This window comes from Ruditapes philippinarum, unplaced genomic scaffold (assembly GCF_026571515.1).
Source record: "Ruditapes philippinarum isolate M1 unplaced genomic scaffold, ASM2657151v2 ctg6218_1_1_1_1, whole genome shotgun sequence".
In the NCBI taxonomy this organism is placed as follows: domain Eukaryota; kingdom Metazoa; phylum Mollusca; class Bivalvia; order Venerida; family Veneridae; genus Ruditapes; species Ruditapes philippinarum.
The window spans coordinates 5,560-24,055 of record NW_026863803.1 but is presented as its reverse complement, the minus strand read 5'-3'; the positions used below and the strand labels follow the sequence as shown (position 1 = coordinate 24,055).

Below are 18,496 nucleotides of genomic sequence, written 5' to 3'. Positions count from 1 at the left end.
CGGACAGACAGACGGACAAGGCGCTGACTATATACTCCCTCGAAATTTTTCTGGTATGTTTTTCCCCATATGTTTTAAATGTAACTTCCCATTACACAGTTTTCATAATTTACTCAATAACTGACAGTAAATATTAAATACACATATATACCATACTTTGTCAATTTAAGAAGGATCTACTTCATTAAACATTTGACAAATTGCAATTATCAAGGTAAAAAAAAATATTATTAACACAGCAATGAAAATGAGATATGGGTTATTTAAATTTTAAAAAAAGGTGACCTTGACCTTTGATGACTGACCTTAAAATCAACAAGATATGTTTGTAAAACATGTATGCCCCCTATCAGCAGCCAATTAGTCATGTGATAAGGTTATTATGCATGACTTCTGACCCAGTGATCAAACAATTAATAAGGGTTATAAAGTATCTACTGGTCATGACCTTGACCTTTGACCCCTTGACCCAAAACTCAATAGGGGTCATCTGCTGGTCATGAACAATCATCAAACAAAGTTTGAAGTTCCTAGGCCTAGGCGTTTTTAGTAAATTGATCAGAAACCGTTTTTACCTACAAGGTCAATGTGACCTTGACCTTTGACCCCTTGACCCCAAAATCAATAGGGGTCATCTGCTGGTCATGACCAATCACCATGCCAAGTTTGAAGTTCTTAGGCCTAAGGGTTCTCTTATTATTGATCTGAAACCATTTTAACATACAAGGTCAATGTGACCTTGACCTTTGACCCCAAAATCAATAGGGGTCATCTGCTGGTCATGACCAATCACCATGCCAAGTTTGAAGTTTCTAGGCCGAAGCGTTCTTTAGTTATTGATCAGAAACCGTTTTTACTTACAAGGTCATTGTGACCTTGACCTTTGACCCCTTGATCCCAAAATCAATAGGAGTAATCTGCTGGTCATGACAAATCACCATACCAAGTTTGAAGTTCCTAGGCCTAAGCGTTCTTGAATTATTGATCAGAAACCGTTTTTACTTAAAAGGTCAATGTGACCTTGACCTTTGACCCCTTCACCTAAAACTCAATAGGGGTCATCTGCTGGTCATGACCAATCATCACACAAAGTTTGAAGTTCCTAGGCCTAAGCGTTTTTAGTTAATTGATCGGAAACCGTTTTTACCTACAAGGTCAATGTGACCTTGACCTTTGACCCCTTGACCCCAAAATCAATAGGTCATCTGCTGGTCATGACCAATCACCATACCAAGTTTGAAGTTCCTAGGCATAAGGGTTCTTAAGTTATTGATCGGAAAGCATTTTTACGTACAAGGTCAATGTGACCTTGCCCTTTAACCCCTTAACCCCAAAATCAATAGGGGTCATCTGCTGGTCATGACCAATCACCATACCAAGTTTGAAGTTCCTAGGCCTAAGGGTTCTTTAGTTATTGATCGGAAACCGTTTTTACCTAAGAGGTCAATGTGACCTTGACCTTTGACCCCTAGACCCCAAAATCAATAGGGGTCATCTACTGATCATGACCAATCACCATCTCAAGTTTGAAGTCCCTAGGCCTAAGGGTTCTTTCATTATTGATCGGAAACCGTTTTTACCTACAAGGTCAATGTGACCTTGACCTTTGACCCCTTAACGCCAAAATCAATAGGGGTCATCTGATTGGTCATAACCAATCACCATACCAAGTTTGAAGTTCCTAGGCCTAAGGGTTCTTTTGTTATTGATCAGAAACTGTTTTTAATTAAAAGGTCAATGTGACCTTGACCTTTCACCCCTTGACCCCAAAATCTATACGGGTCATCTACTGATCATGACCAATCACCATACCAAGTTTGAAGTTCCTAGGCCTTAAGGTTCTTTAGTTATTGATCGATAACCGTTTTTACCTACAAGGTCAATGTGACCTTGACCTTTGACCCCTTGACCCCAAAATCAATAGGGGTCATCTACTGATCATGACCAATCACCATACCAAGTTTGAAGTTCCTAGGCCTAAGGGTTCTTTTGTTATTGATCAGAAACCGTTTTTAATTAAAAGGTCAATGTGACCTTGACCTTTGACCCCTTGACCCCAAAATCTATACGGGTCATCTACTGATCATGACCAATCACCATACCAAGTTTGAAGTTCCTAGGCCTTAAGGTTCTTTAGTTATTGATCGGAAACCGTTTTTACCTACAAGGTCAATGTGACCTTGACCTTTGACCCCTTGACCCCAAAATTAATAGGGGTCATCTACTGATCATGACCAATCACCATACCAAGTTTGATGTTCCTAAGCCTTAAGGTTCTTTAGGTATTGATCGGAAACCGTTTTTACCTACAAGGTCAATGTGACCTTGACCTTTGACCCCTTGACCCCAAAATCAATAGGGGTCATCTACTGATCATGACCAATCACCATACCAAGTTTGAAGTTCCTAGGCCTTAAGGTTCTTTAGTTATTGATCGGAAACCGTTTTTGCTTTTAAGGTCAATGTGACCTTGACCTTTGACCCCTTGACCCCAAAATCAATAGGGGTCATCAACTGGTCATGACTAATCACCATACCAAGTTTGAAGTTCCTAGGCCTTAAGGTTCTTTAGTTATTGATCAGAAACTGTTTTTGCTTTCAAGGTCAATGTGACCTTGACCTTTGACCCCTTGACTCCAAAATCAATAGGGGTCATCTACTGGTCATGACCAATCACCATCTCAAGTTTGAAGTTCCTAGGCCTTAAGGTTCTTTAGTTATTGATCGGAAACCGTTTTTGCTTTCAAGGTCAATGTGACCTTGACCTTTGACCCCTTGACCCCAAAATCAATAGGGGTCATCTACTGGTCATGACCAATCACCATACCAAGTTTAAAGTTCCTAGGCCTTAAGGTTCTTTAGTTATTGATCGGACACCGTTTTTGCTTTCAAGGTCAATGTGACCTTGACCTTTGACCCCTTGACCCCAAAATCAATAGGGGTCATCTACTGGTCATGACCAATCACCATACCAAGTTTGAAGTTCCTAGGCCTAAGGGTTCTTTAGTTATCACTCGGAAACCATTTGGTCTACGGACCGACGGACCGACAAGTGCAAAGCAATATACCCCCTTTTTTTCAAAATGGGGGCATAATAAAGCTATATGTACTAATAATCATTGACCTAAACACAAAATCTTTAAACTATATATATCAAAGCAGTTTATATATACATGTATATATATATATATATATTATATATATATATATATACGAGGGTTGTTCGGGAAGTTCTGCGAATTGTTTTATAGCACACGTTGTAGTCGGGTTAGCGTAAATATAAATATATACTCATTTATTTCAATATATACTGTACAGTATCTGAAAATATCATCATCATACACACAGAACTAAAACATAATAAAAATAGTAAATAACCATATAACAAACACCCGGAGCACGCCGACGTCATTTGCAACGTTATGCGACGTTAAAGTCCATCGATCGTCGCACCTTTTCAACGTAGTCACCTGCAATTTCGATGCATTTCCTGTGTCGGCTGATCCACTTATTGTATGTTTCCACGTACCAGCTATCGGTAAAGGACGAGACTATAGCTTGCGTATGCTTAACAAGATTGTCAGCTGAGTCAAAGCGTTTTCCACGCAGCTGTGATTTGAGCTCCGGGAACACACAATAGTCCATTGGAGCGAGGTCCGGGCTGTATGGAGCGTTTCTTCCTTCTTTAAAACGAGCATACCATCTATACACTGTAGCCGGACTGCATTTCTTGTATTTTCCTATGGAATTGATCATTTTCATTGTTTCTGTGGAAGACTTTTCCAGCGCAACACAAAATTTCACGATGCTTCGCAATTCAACGTCACCTATCGACGTCATGTTGTTTACTCAGTGGCTCTGGGCAACAACTTTAAAACAATGTTGATCCGTTGAGAATTTAAATAACATTATGATGTTTTCAGGAAATAACGTCATGACGCTCCGCTGCTGACCAGCATTTTCGCGCATTTTTTACATTATCAAAATTACGAAATATTATTAGTGTAGCGCATTATACCTTTCTTTAGAGTCGGACTGCTGCGGTGCGGCATTATAGTGTTGCTATGGTTACTGCTATTTCCGGCTATTGTTGTCTGATTCCATTCAATTTTTAGGAATAGTTCCGTGATATGCTAATCTTAGTATGTGCAAAATATTACGTCTTAGAAACGAAAAATATAGGAGATATGACAAAATTCCCAGAACTTCCCGAACAACCCTTGAATATTGTATGTTAGTTGGATAATTGAACAATAAAATAAACAAATGCATGACCTGTAAAAAATTCAACAATAATAATTTGACAAAAAAATTAGTTTTTGTTACCTGATGAATGTGTGAGCATATATTTCAAATGTATACTTATTTTTTTTTTTTTTTACAAAAAGAAATGATATATGTGTCAACATTTTTTGTTTTACATTGTGATTTTTATTTAAGATTTTTCTTAACAATGTGAATAATATATTTCCTTTTATTTTTGGGGGAGTGTCTTGGGGTTTTCATATCATTTCTTCATTAGGCCAAAAAAAAAAATTCTGTGTTTAGAGGAACAGGCTGATAAAAGTTAGGTAGGGTAGGTACCAAGGCTTTTTTTTTTTTTTTTAATCCTTGGGAAATCACGAATGTTGCGGTTGAAAGGATGCTGCTTTTTTATACCATTTCTAACGCTTTAGTTCATGAACCTACTTCAAACCACTTGCCCCTTACCGCTGTGGGTTTGAATCCCTACAGGGACTTTGAATTCTTTCTTGTGAGGAAGCTATCCAGCTAGCTTACGGAACATTATGGTTCTACTAAGGTACCTGTTTGTGCCTGAAATAATGCATGGAAGTGCACCAGAAGTCTTCCTCCACCAGTAAAGCTGGAACATCACCATATGGCATATACTGTGTCGGTGTGACATAAAACCAAATATTTTTTTAAACAAAACAATCATGAACCACTGTGCTCATCTGTTTTTCTCATGATGTCCTAATAGAAAGGAATTTAAGTTAAGGTCACACATGTTAGAGTTTCACACGGATGCTGACAACCTGGCTTTAACAATACATGTATTTCAAAAGCAATTGGCCAGAATTGTCCACCATTTACAAATTATGATGTTATGGAGCTGCCGGCAATTTCTGGTTGCTGTTGATGATAGGATTCGTTCAAAATGCCTTTGCATGAAGACCTTAGTATTGCACAGATATACAAATATTTATCATCCATACAACCTTATCGCCTTCAAATATTTAGAATAGAATATAAAAATTCATGCGTTTGCTACCAGCATGGATCCAGACCAGCCTGCGAATCCGCTCAGTATGATCAGGATCCATGCTGTTCGCTTACCAAAATCTATTACAAGTAGAGAAACTGTAAGCGAACAGCATGGATCCTTATCAGACTGCGAGGATGCGCAGGCTGGTCTGGATCAATGCTGTTCACTAACACACTATGTTGATTTTGTCATAGTGCGCCTCAAATATTGACTGCATAGCGTTCAAAGGATGTGCCCGTTGATGTGACACTGACAAAGATATTACATAGTCAAAATTTTATCTAAATATTCAAACATATCAGCATAAAATTTAACTTCCTTATTTATCATATAAATACCTGTACAAACATGTTAAACAAATGTTGAATTTACTGTCATGCAAATTCATTTGTTGTTTCAAAGCTACAAAACAAAAGATAATCTTTGTCAAAAGATAAATCAGTAACATTTTACGAATAGAAGAAAAAGATAAGATTTACATTGTTAAACATTATCAAGTAGAAACAGTTTAAACATGCAACTTTAAAGCTACTTTGTGGCGAAAAAAACAGAAGAATTCTTTTCTTCATAAACAACATATTTTGAATGTCAGAGATACCTGAATATCAAACCTCAATATCAGAGAAAACAATTTGAGAGGCTTCTGATTTTCAGAAAAATTTAAATATTGGAGAAACCTAAATTTCAGATAACCTGAATATCAAAGAACCAGACTACTGGAGGAACCTGAACATCAAAGAACCATATTACTGAAGAAACCTGAACACAAAGGACCAGATTACTGGAGAAACCTGAACATCAAAAAACCAGATTACTGGAGAAACCTGAACACAAAGGACCAGATTACTGGAGAGCCCTGAACATCAAAAAACCAGATTACTGGAGAAACCTGAACACAAAGGACCAGATTACTGGAGAAACCTGAACATCAAAGGACCAGATTACTGGAGAAACCTGAACATCAAAGGACCAGATTACTGGAGAAACCTGAACATCGAAGGACCAGATTACTGGAGAAACCTGAACATCAAAGGGCCAGATTACTGGAGAAACCTGAACATCAGAAAACCAGATTACTGGAGAAACCTGAACATCAAAAAACCAGATTACTGAAAGAATCTGAACATCAAAGAACCAGATTACTGAAAGAACCTGAACATCAAAGAACCAGATTACTGGACAAACCTGAACATCAGAGAACCAGATAACAGAACCTGGATATCAGAAACCAACCTAAATATCACAGTTACACTGACTTTTTTTTAACAAAGCACAACATTTTATTTTCTTACAACTATAGTTATATATTAACCTTCACAATGTACCAAAATATAGGGGTAGGTGTGTAAGAGGAGGTGGTTTTCCAAAAATTAAATGAAAATTGCCAAGGCAATCACACATAACAAGTAAAGAATAATGGTTGGTGGTTAGTGGATACCGTCATGTGATACAACATAGCTTGATGATTGGGCAAAAATTATTAGCTAAATGCTGTGCCTATTGCTGTACTAACTTGTGTATAAAATAATTAAGAATGTACAAAGACATAAAAAACAACATTGTTACCATAAACTTCTATTTATGATTTTGTCCATGGAAAGAAAGTCACAGAAAGGTCCAAGCTTGTATTGGGGCAGGGAAACAACTGTCTTACAACTGTACCTTTTCATGATAAACAAGTATCAATGGGGATTAACGGCTAAAAATATTGCTTCATGATAATTTCCCTTGCCTAGCAACTGTTCCTTGTCATGACACTCAAGCATTTCAAGTTTCATGTTGATAGATTCATAAAGTATTGGAAGGAATAAGAGTGGGTGTGGACAAAAAGAAGCAAAGTTTCAATAAACTGTATTCTTATGTACTGACGGACCAATTGAAAAAAAAATTTAATTTCATACTTCTTGACTTTATAAGGAAAATATGAAAATTATAGATTTACAGCAAATGTCTGTCAAACATGCTTTAATTGACAAGATCTTCTGTTTTTATGAGCATACAAGTACTTAAAATTCTATAAAAAGAAATCAAATGAGTATAAACACTAGTTTAAGATACTTCTCAAGTTTGTTTGAGGAACTTTAACACTTAAAAATGTGCATTTACAAGATTTTGCTACAATCAATGTTGATTTTCTACACTCTGAAGTATACAGAAGCTAATTTGAGTGCTGATGATGTGTATTCCATGCTAGCTGTTAAAATAGATACAATTAACAGTGAAATGTCCTTGTTACGTGGTGTTCTAATGTCAACCAAATCAGAACTGACATCAACCAAAGCTGAACTGACATCAACCAAGTCAGAACTGACATCAACCAAAGCTGAACTGACATTTACTCAGACAAAGCTAAAATCAACTCAGGCAGAAGTTGATGTGATAAAATCACAATGCGGACTTGTTACAGGAATCTCCACAAATGTAAGTTAACACTTATTTAAATGCTATGTTTCAAATAACAAATTTCACTTTCTTAAAGATATCTTCAAACATGGTTAAGTGCATTGACATTATTTCTTAAAACATGTATAAGCACATTATACAGTCATGTAATTGTTTAGTTTCTGCACACCAACTCAACTCACCAACACCAATTTCTGACTTCCTCCAAAGTAGTCTCTTAACAACTATCTATAAACAAGGTGACCATCGGCCTAAAAGCACTCAACTGAGGACAGAATGGTGTCAGTGTAAAACATATCAGGGTAAAATTTAACTTCCTTATTTATTATATAAATACCTGCACAAATATGTTTGCAAGTCCATGTAGGCTATAACAAGGTCCTGTTAACTTTCAAAATTCACTGGACCTATTGTATTGAAAATAAAGTTTACAATGTCTGTTTATTTAGAGCAAATGCAACAGTAAAGAACAGCTCAATATTTTTATAGTTATTGACTGGAAAAGATTTTGATGATAACTTAACTTTGACACACTGACCTTAAAATCACTGGGGTCATTTTCTGGTATAACCAATCTCCCCCATTAAATGTTTAATACTGTCAGCTAAATCATTCTCAATTCATTGATCCATCACATTTCTAATGGTCAAAGCTATAAGTATCTTGACCTTTGTCTGACTGACTTAATTTAAAATAGAAAAGGGGCCCTCTTCTTATCATGACAAACCAAATCTTAGGACTGTAGATCAAACAATACTCTAGTTATTTGTTAGTTATTTGTCAGACAAATTTTAAATTGGCAATGCCAAAGTAAAACTTTGACCTTAGACTGGCTAGCCTCAAAACCAATCCAGGCTTTACTACTGACCTTAACACTTAATTTTAGGATAATGTAGCCCAAACTGAATCCTCTAGTTATGAGTTGGACAAGTTTTTCTGGTCAATGCCACTGAACTTGACCTTCAACCAAACTGACCCCAAAATTCAATCATCTCCATGTTTAAATTTTTCCACTGTAAGCCAAATTGGTTGGACAGATTATGCCTGTCAAAAGCTATACATAGCTTATGTTTTGTGAAATTTTATAATATATACTGACAATAAATAAATTTTGATTTGATTAGACGTGCTTTTCTAGGTTAAGACCACTGTGACTTTGATCTTCTACTGAACTCAAAAAAAATTGGGATCATCTACTAGTTACTACAAACCTCAACAGCAAATTGCAGTGAAATAACAGTTTTTTATTTCACTGATATATTTCTATAAACTACTGAAAAGCATGTTATAAAAGACATTTTAATTAATTTTTAGACAACGCCTCCAATTACTCCACCTGGAAACTCTACAACATGTTGTCAAGTTGTTGAGAATGCAATTGTGAGAATGAAAGCAGAACAGAACCAGGCAAAACAGGATATAGAAAACTTGTAAGTTGATATTCTGTATATTTTAAACAGGGTCCAGTTTTCAGAGTTTTTACTGTACATCTACAATTTAGGCCACTCATCTTTGTATAGGCTATATGCTTAGGATCTTAATCTTGCAAATAACACATCATACTGTCAATGTTTAATCTGCAACAGACGGATTACTATATCACTACCTTTAGGGACATAAGAAAGATATTTATTTTCTAGCATAGATTTTTTTTATTCTTCAAAATTTCTCTAACAAAAAAGCTTTGAGTGAATAAAAACATTTGCAGCTAACAGTTTAACATGAATAACATTTGACTTTAAAACCATACCAATATATTTTAAAGACACTTTTATATAATGTTAGATTATATATGCAATAATTGTGTATTTCAATTTTATTTATTTCCCATAAATGCAGGATAGAGAAAAAAGTGACTGAAGTAAATGAAGATATTGCAAGAAATAGCGAGGGGTTGGTATCCATGGGAACTAATATAGACAAACTGGCTGTAGACTTTGTTAGCTTCAGGAACATCACTGAAATACAGCAGACAGAGCACTGTCAATCAGGATATGAAAGCATTTGGAAACGCAACACTCCATTTCCATATACATACACAATAAATTTCAAGAGGCCATTTAGAAACACACCTGCATTTACCATTGGAACTTCAAAGTTTGACTTCTATCATGGCAGAAATTTGCGACTATCACTTGTTGTGAAAGAGATATCTGCCACCCAAGCCAAAGTACATGGAAGCATATGGTCAGATACAATAGCATATGGGGCAGGTTTTCATTGGATGGCTTGTCCAACATAATACAGCATACACATCACTACTGACAGTATTTCTGCAATGAAGACTTGTATTCTGCTTCATAATATATGTATGTCCTAAAAGCCTATATGTCTTATAAACATATAGATGTGATAAGTCTGTATGTCTAAAAAGTCTAAACTTTTGACTGACTCCAAATCATTATTATCATATCATTATGGTTAACATTTCTGCCAGGTTTTAATTTCCTTCCAACACTCCAAAATACAGACAAGACACGAAAACTGCTAACAGACGGACAGACAGATAACCAGGTGCATAACATTTTACTGTTTACACCAAAATTTATTTGGGCATATAAAAAGGTAAACACAGTTTATATATAACAAGAACCGGTTGAACCGGGTGATGCCCCCGAGAAGGTTTTGGACACAGGAAAGAATAAAAAAATGAACAAAGTGCAAAAACTCCAAAATAACGCAAGGTGATGTTATGTTTTTTTGCACTGCACTTCTATTCAAAGAGATCTATCTATCTATAAAGTTTTCTGATGATATCTCTTATAGTTTCAGAGTTATGTCCCGGGTAAAATTCATAGTGTAGAAATGAACAAAGGGCAATAACTTCAAAATAAGGCAAGGCAGAGTTATGATTTTCTAGCACTGTACTTCTACCCAATGATACCTATCTATCTACAAAGTTTCATGTTGATATCTCTTATAATTTTAGAGTAATGTCCTGGACAAAGTTCAAAGTGTAAAAATGAACAAAGGGCAATAATTCAAGTATTAGGCAAGGCAGGGTAACAGTTCTTGTGCACTGCACACCTACTCAATAATATCTATCTACCTACAAAGTTTCATGTTGATACCTCTTATTGTTTTAGAGTTATGTCCCGGACAAAGTTCAAAGTGTAAAAATAAACAAAGGGCAATAATTCAAAAATTAGGCAAGGCAGAGTTATGGTTCTTGTGCTATGCACACCTACACAAAGTTTCATGTTGATACCTCTTGTTGTTTCAAAGTTATGTCCGGGACAAGAAAAGCGGACGGATGGGCGGACGTACCAATTTTTCAGGTTTATGAGCTATTTCTATTGTTCTTTTCTTTTGTTTCCTTGTGGGCTAACTATTGTTTACTTATGAGCTAACTATTATTTACGGAATGAAGTCCTTTGATCTCTTTTGTCCAAGTGTACCGTTAGTTAGCTCATATACCTAAAGTGTTTGTGCTGAGGAACGGACGGACGGACAGACCTACGAAATGGTACTTTGTGACTTTTCCTTTGATCTTTTTAGCCATTTTTAGTCACACAAGGCTTACAAAAAGACACACAAGTAAAAACGGAATGAATAGGATCAAAGAGAATTTACTGTTACCGATTGTTCTCCTAGTCACACAAGTACCTCTTGGTTTGTACGGACAGACGGACGGACGGACAAGGCGGCAACCATATGCTCCCCCGAAATTTTTCAGGGAGCATAAAAATATCCAATTTAAAAGAACATGGTTATTTTTTCAAAGATCAAAGAATGCTTTGCTACATAAAACATTTTACTCATCATTTTGGGTGTAATTTCGATAAAAATACCTCAAAATGAGGTTGCTAGAACTTTAACCAAATATCTATTTGAGTGTTTTCTTTCATGAGGAGACACATCTTGAGTGATTTCTCTACCATATAGTTCATGTTGACCAACTTATTTGAGCATGTAACATTGTCAACACAATCTCACCTTAGGTTCAACGCAAATAAAATAGTCCAAATATCTTGGTTAAAAATAAAATACATTTATTCAAATTATTACAATTAATTCAAGTGATTTCATGAAACACATACATGTATTTAATAACAATGGTATTAACATAAAACTCTTGCGTTAAAATAATAACAAAATTTGCTACAAATAAATGTACTCTAATCATCTTGGTGTTTTATGCAATGTTTACTCCTGGTTTACCATTACTCAGCTGTTTCAAGTCCTCAACAACAGACTGAAAACAGGTCTGTTTGTATGAAAATGTATTTTAAAATAATGCTTGAAAGTGGAAAAAGGACAGGTCTTTTGACTAAGTCAGGTGAAGTGAAACATTAACTTTGAGATAAAAAGTTACATGTATGACCCATAACATAATTAAGTTTCAAAGCAATTAATAACAAGATTGCATTTGAGAAAAATGCTATGCCACCGCATGGTTCAAATTTCATAGCTGTACATCAAAGGACAAGAAAGTAGGTCAAATTTTAAAAATCTAGGTCAAAGTTCAATTTTACAACTAAAACTGTGCACATGGTCAAAATGTCATTGCTGTACATCAAAGGACAAGAAAGTAGGTCACTGTCCCCTTGGGCAAGGCATTATTTTGACCCAAGGGTTTACTAACAATCTTGATACAGGCCACCAAACAACATTTCAAGTCAAATATCTAAGCTATAGCTTACTCCCATTCAGAAAACATTTGTTTTATTTTCTGTTTTACTACATGTACATAATGAGAATCACTGACCCCGGGCAGGGCCAATTTTTGACATTTGAACAACTTTGGTAGAGGATCTATAGATGATATTATATATCAAACATCAAAGCTCTATGCCTTGAACCTTCAGACAAAATTTTTTTTTTTTTCACTATATGTACATAATGAAAATCAATGACCCCGGGGCGGAACCAATTTTGACCCCAGGGCTATAATTTGAACAATCTTGCTAGAGGTTCACTACACAATGTTTCATGCAAAATATCTTAACTCTATCCTTTGTAAATTTAGAGAAGATGATTTTTTAAGTTTTAACTATATACATATAAGATAAACCTATGGCTCCCAGGGGCGGGGCTAATTTTGACACAAGAGGCAAAATTTGAACAACTTTGGTAGAGTACCTTTAGATGATATTATTTAACAAATATTAAAGCCTTGTACATTCAGATAATAAGATTTTTTTTATTTTTTACTATATGTATATATTGAAATCAATGACCCCCAGGGCGGGGGCAATTTTGACCCCAGGGCTATAATTTTAACAATCTTGTTAGAGGTCTACCAGACAATGCCTTATGCAAAATATCTAAGCTCTAGACCTTTTGTGTCTTTACAAGAAGATTTTTTAAATTTATTCTTATAATTCCTTTTGGTTGCCATGGCAACCAGATTTCTGCATGGAATGAAATTCTTTGAACAACTTTGGAAACCGTTCACCCAAGGAACAATCCTGCCAAGTTTGGTTGAAATTGGACTAGTGGTTTTTTACAAGAAGATTTTTTAAGTTCACTATATAATCTATATAACACACACACAAACACACACACATACATACACACAGGTGAATTGCTATCTGCCACTGATGCGGTGGCATACACACAGGTGAATCGCAATATGCCACCGATGTGGTGGCATAAAAAGAGATAAAAGGTGGTCAAAAAGGCTGGTCTGTTGCTAAAGGGGAAATTTCAAGATTAAATTGGGACTTTTAACAGTTTCAGCAATTAAGAAATTGTTTTTTTTAAAGTGTATAAAGCTATTTCTCTGCTAAAAAATTATTTTTTAACTTTTTAAAAAGAATACTTCCAAAATGCTTATATGAAAAAAATATGGCAGTTAATTACCTTAATAAAGAATGGTGTATGTACAAAACAAAATCATTGCTTAAAATGGATAAAATCCTACTTAAAATAGCAGCATAATATTTTGTTACGGAACATTTTATACTGTTTACCTGCAATATTCATGTGTGTTAAAATCAAATAACTGTGACATTTCTAGGGAGAATTGACCATGAGATTATTGAAACAATATAATTTTACTGTTGATTAATTTTATAAAAATATTTAATAGCCTTAGGAAATAATGAATAAGATCACAATCCTTAACTGTTAATATTTGATACTACAGTTGCTACTATCATCAATGATCAGTTCTAACAAAAAGTTAATTTTACAACATTGTCATACAAACAACAAATGACAATCATCAATTATTTCACCAAATATCTAAATATAACAACTTACTGCCAAGCCAAACAAGAAACATTCTTCTGTAGTTTATGTTCCAATATGGGAACCAGCTCTGTGTGTTTCAGACTGGAAGCCAGCTCTGTAAAGTTTGCATGTACTCTCACAGTATCATCTTTTAAGGTGTAAGAGAATTTCAGTGTGTGTGGATGCCATGCAAATGCTTTGATTGGGCTAACAGTCCTGAAATCAAGAATATATATCAGCATTTTAAATACAGTCAACTTTTTTCAAACGAAAATCTAAAATGCATACAAATTTTGATGATGATTTAGTTGTTGTTTTTTTTGTTTTTTTGTTAGGATTAATGTCACATCAACACAGTATAGGTCAAATTGCAACTTTTCAGCTTTAAGAGTGGAGGACGACTACGGACAGGCATCTAAGTAGAACCACTGACATTCAGTAACCTAACTGGATAGCTTCCTCACATAAAAGAATCCAAAGACCCTTTGGAATGGAACCAACAGTGGTAGGGGCGAGTGGTTTAAGTCAAGGACCTTAACCATTCAGGCCATGGATGCTCCCTAATCTAGGATTTAATCTATCCTGTAGTACATAACAGCATTATATCAGTGTTTCTAGTTTCACTGTTTAGGAAGTATGAGACTGTATGCAACTATTTAACTATTACACTCACATTTAAAACTATAAATTAGTAGGTTATGTTGGTCATTAATTGCTAGCCTGAAATCACTTACAGTTTTACACAAGAAGATATATGCATGTGATTCTCTTTAATATCTTTGTAAAATAAGCGACTCCAATAAATTAACATTTATAGATGTCTACAAGGCAATGGTACAAGATTTAAGATATTTAGTTTCAGACAAGAAGATTTAAATGAGTTTTCCTAAGCTAGTTGATTAAGTGAAGCCATACTATTACAAAATTTAGGTAAGATAAAACATTTCTTACCAATGAACTACGCTTGAAAACCTTGAAACTATGTCTTCATTTGATAACTGCAAATATGAGAAAATGACAGTCTGATAAAGTACTAATGTAATCAACATTATTGGTATCTTTTTATAAACAATGCTCCTGTTCTTTGAATATGTTATTTTGTCTTCATGATAAGAACATGTGTATTCAGATGTGACAATTCATCAAAAACAATCAGCGACTGAGTATTTATAACGGAACAGTGTGTTAATCTATTTTTTTATTTATTTTTTTTTACTTGGGTTTTACATCACACGGACACAGTATAGGTCATTTGGCAACGTTCCAGCTTTACTGGTGGAGGAAGACCTCAGGTGCCCCTTCGTGCATTTTTTCAGGCACGAACGGGCACCTGAGTAGAACCACCAACGTTCAGTAAGCTAGCTGGATAGCTTCCTCACATGAAAGAATCCAAAGTCCCTGTCGGGATTCGAACCCACAGCAGTGAGGCAAGTGGTTTGTAGTCAACGACCTTAACCACTCGCCCACAGACGCCCCTGTGTTAATCTATACTCATGTGTTGATGAACAATGTTCTAAAATAGTCTGTGCTTTGAGTAAATACTGTTCAAACACTGGCCAAAATAAAGTAAGTATAGAAATAGCTACATTGTATTTTTATGGATGTTACCATATAAATCAAAGATCAATTAAAATTATGTGAAGCTTTCATCACTTTTTGACAAACAGACTTTGGAAAATAATTTGACATTTGTAAACTAGATTCAACTAAATTGCTAATAAGACATAATTTCTATTTGACCAATTGTCATGGATCCAAAAATCCTACATAGAATGATATAGGAATGGTCAGATTGTAAAACTTGCATGCTGATGCAACTACACTGTTAAAACGTTTTACAAATTTCTTTCATGATATTCAGAAATTTAATGACCAAGCCAGATATAGTGAAAAAAAGATTTGCATTTACTGCAATTCTCTCTCCATAACACTTTTAAGCCATCAGATAAAAGTAATTTGAAAATAGTAAAGCATGATTATTAATCAATGTTTAGCAAAAATATTCACCAGGACAATTCTGCAAAAGCTACAATTACTACTGATTCTGGGACTAATGAGCACAAATGAACTGTTGTGATTCCAATGCAAATGATTAAGAAATGAACTTACAGCTAAATGTGGGAAAAATGACCCATGTAGGGAACCGGTCCAGCGTGACAGAACAAGCAATTTTTGGGCAATCGCAGAAATCCAATTTGGAACTGAAAATTTAAGTTAATAATCAATCATAACAACAAACTCTAAGACTGTCATACTTAAGTAACTTCAAACAGCCATCTGTTTGGTACATGTATAGATAGTACATTTACTAGATCTAAGAACAATTTTGAAAACTAAAGAGGTTTAAAAAAACTTGACATAGGATATAATTTTTCCAATAATTTACCAATGTAACTCATAGCATGAATTTGAGAATTCAAAATCAGCAATCTAGGAAATAACACTTTCTTTTAATCAACAGTGTGCTTTTTTTTACATAAATGTACAACAGAAATTTGATACGAGTTTAATTAGATCAATGATGTACATTGTATGATAAGAAATTAATGGATTTCTCATCAAATAATGTTTGTTTCCCTGAATACATGAAGGGACATTTTGTAAACTGTTAGAATTGTATCAAATTTAGTGGTAAAAGTAGAATATACAATAATGCACAAAAAATATAAGTACACAGATATTTTGCATGGTATAAAAATACAATGTAGGTGATTTGCCAATCAAGTCAATTCATTATCATTTAAAAAAATAAATATACATCATATATACATTTCAGGTAAAAAACCAGGCATTTTCTGCCATTGTTAAAGTGTATTTAAAGTGTATAAAGCTATATATCTGCTGCAAAAATTATTGTTTCAATTTTAAAAAAGAATACTTCCAAAATGCTTTTATGAAATAAACATGGTAGATATGTTACAAAAATATGTCATAAGATATAGATTTATACCCTTTAACATGTCTGAATACTGGCCTATCTGAATTTTAAAATTCATACCTATAATATCTGACTAGCTGTGTGACTTTGACCTGAGGAACATCAAATCTGAACTCTGAACACCATCTAATTATGGTTAAAATTTCTGTCAGGTAGTTTCAATTTTCTTCCATTGGTTCAAAAGATACAGATCAGGCACAAAATTGCCAACAGACGAACATGTGAATGACTAGGTGCCCAGGATGATGCTTTTCTTTTGCATATAATTATAAAAACATGTTTATTTAAAGATGACATCTTACCTTGCTCTGCATCATTCACGATTTCCTCCAGTGCCCCAGATACCCCCATATCCTGCCAGGCATGGTATACTCTTTTAGACACTGTCTCATCATGGGGTAAGAATGCTGATTTTGCGTTCTCACGCTGTGTTAGGCTGCGAGTATTGTCTTTGTTAATGGCTACGTCAGGATACCCCTGAAACTACATGCAAGAAACAACTTGGTGATGTTGTAACAAATCAATGCTACCTATTTAAGATAGAAGGTACAGTCTGCAAAATATATCAATGATATATACCATTTGAATAATGGTAGATCCATTAAAAACATTGTACTATACATTCTTCTTAACTGACTGGTATTAAGCACAATCAAATATCGCTTTTATTACATGTATATGCAAAGGGTATTTTTACCCTACTTTAGCAAAGGTACCTTATTTCCCAAGATGATACAAAAACTCCTAGGATATAATAATATATTCATAGCATTAGATTAGGTATAAATTGCTCTTTTCCAAAATTCACTTTAAAAAATCATAAATTGGCATACATTATCCAATAATTTCTTGATTGCTGTCTCTGACATTTTTGCCCAAGATTTTCACTTTTTTATCATAGAAAATAGTAGCATAACATGTAGTTTACCATTAATTACAAGATGACCAACAAAGAACAAAATGTCAACAAGAGCTAGACATGAGGTTTTAATGCTCATCTGTAAAAGGCAACAACTCTCAAGAAGCCTACTTAATTATGTAAAAGAAACTACAAAGATTTTAAGGATAAAGTAAAATTATTATTTTCAAGTTCAAGAAATACATGTATAATATCAACATTTAAGTCACCTTTATATTATATACAAAAAAAGTTTTAAATTATTCAAGAAAGTTTTGCACATATTTTAGAATCAAAGATTCAATCTAAAATATAATATATCTATATTTGTATTTTTGCATATATGTAAAGATGTGTTTATCTAACCTTTAATTTTGCCTGATCTTGTGGTACAGAACTTAATTCCCCTATCTGTTCAAACACAGTTATCTGCCCCTTTCCAGGTGCTGGAGGAAAGCATTTTAAAATGCTTGTGCTTGTCATGTCCCAGTCTACAAATAAAAAGCATACTATAAAACTATGATAAAGTAGGGTACTATATGATAAGCTATACAATGATAAAATAGCATACATTCACTATATAAGCTACGCAAATTATTCAAAATTACCAACTTACTAATAGATTTAATTTTCCTTCTATACTAAGTATGCTTTAACCTATAAATGTAATCTGTATAACAAAATGAAAAGGTCAAAGGAGTGATTTGTTGTTGCATTTGCTTTTTATTTGTTTGGGTCGTCAAACCAAACAAATAATGGTAGCGAAATTTCAGAGTCTAATGCTGTTAATTGCAAATGCCTAAAGTAGTCCACT

The 18,496-nt window shown here is 34.4% G+C and overlaps 2 protein-coding genes across 2 annotated transcripts in view; one reads left to right on the top strand and one right to left on the bottom strand.

Annotated features, from left to right (window-relative positions):
* The window catches only part of LOC132723381 (aladin-like), a 45,433-nt gene extending 27,230 nt beyond the window's left edge, over positions 1-18,203 (bottom strand). Inside the window, 5 exon segments of the mRNA XM_060708088.1 lie at positions 13,877-14,062; positions 14,798-14,844; positions 15,956-16,047; positions 17,087-17,267; positions 18,049-18,203. Of these exon segments, the coding sequence (XP_060564071.1) occupies positions 13,877-14,062; positions 14,798-14,844; positions 15,956-16,047; positions 17,087-17,267; positions 18,049-18,165 (623 nt within the window). The 5' untranslated portion in view covers positions 18,166-18,203.
* LOC132723383 (uncharacterized) lies at positions 7,363-11,786 on the top strand. The gene is made up of 3 exons (XM_060708089.1): positions 7,363-7,687; positions 8,984-9,099; positions 9,509-11,786. Exons 1-3 carry the CDS (start codon positions 7,391-7,393, stop codon positions 9,909-9,911), a joined length of 816 nt encoding a protein of 271 aa, XP_060564072.1. The 5' UTR covers positions 7,363-7,390; the 3' UTR covers positions 9,912-11,786.
* Positions 18,204-18,496: the final 293 nt, after the last annotated feature.

Coding starts and splice junctions, on each gene's coding strand:
- LOC132723383 (XM_060708089.1), top strand. CDS start 7,391: ATGTTGATTTTCTACACTCTGAAGTATACAGAAGCTAATTTGAGTGCT. Junction 7,688..8,983: donor TTACAGGAATCTCCACAAAT/GTAAGTTAACAC, acceptor ATTAATTTTTAG/ACAACGCCTCCAATTACTCC. Junction 9,100..9,508: donor AAACAGGATATAGAAAACTT/GTAAGTTGATAT, acceptor CCATAAATGCAG/GATAGAGAAAAAAGTGACTG.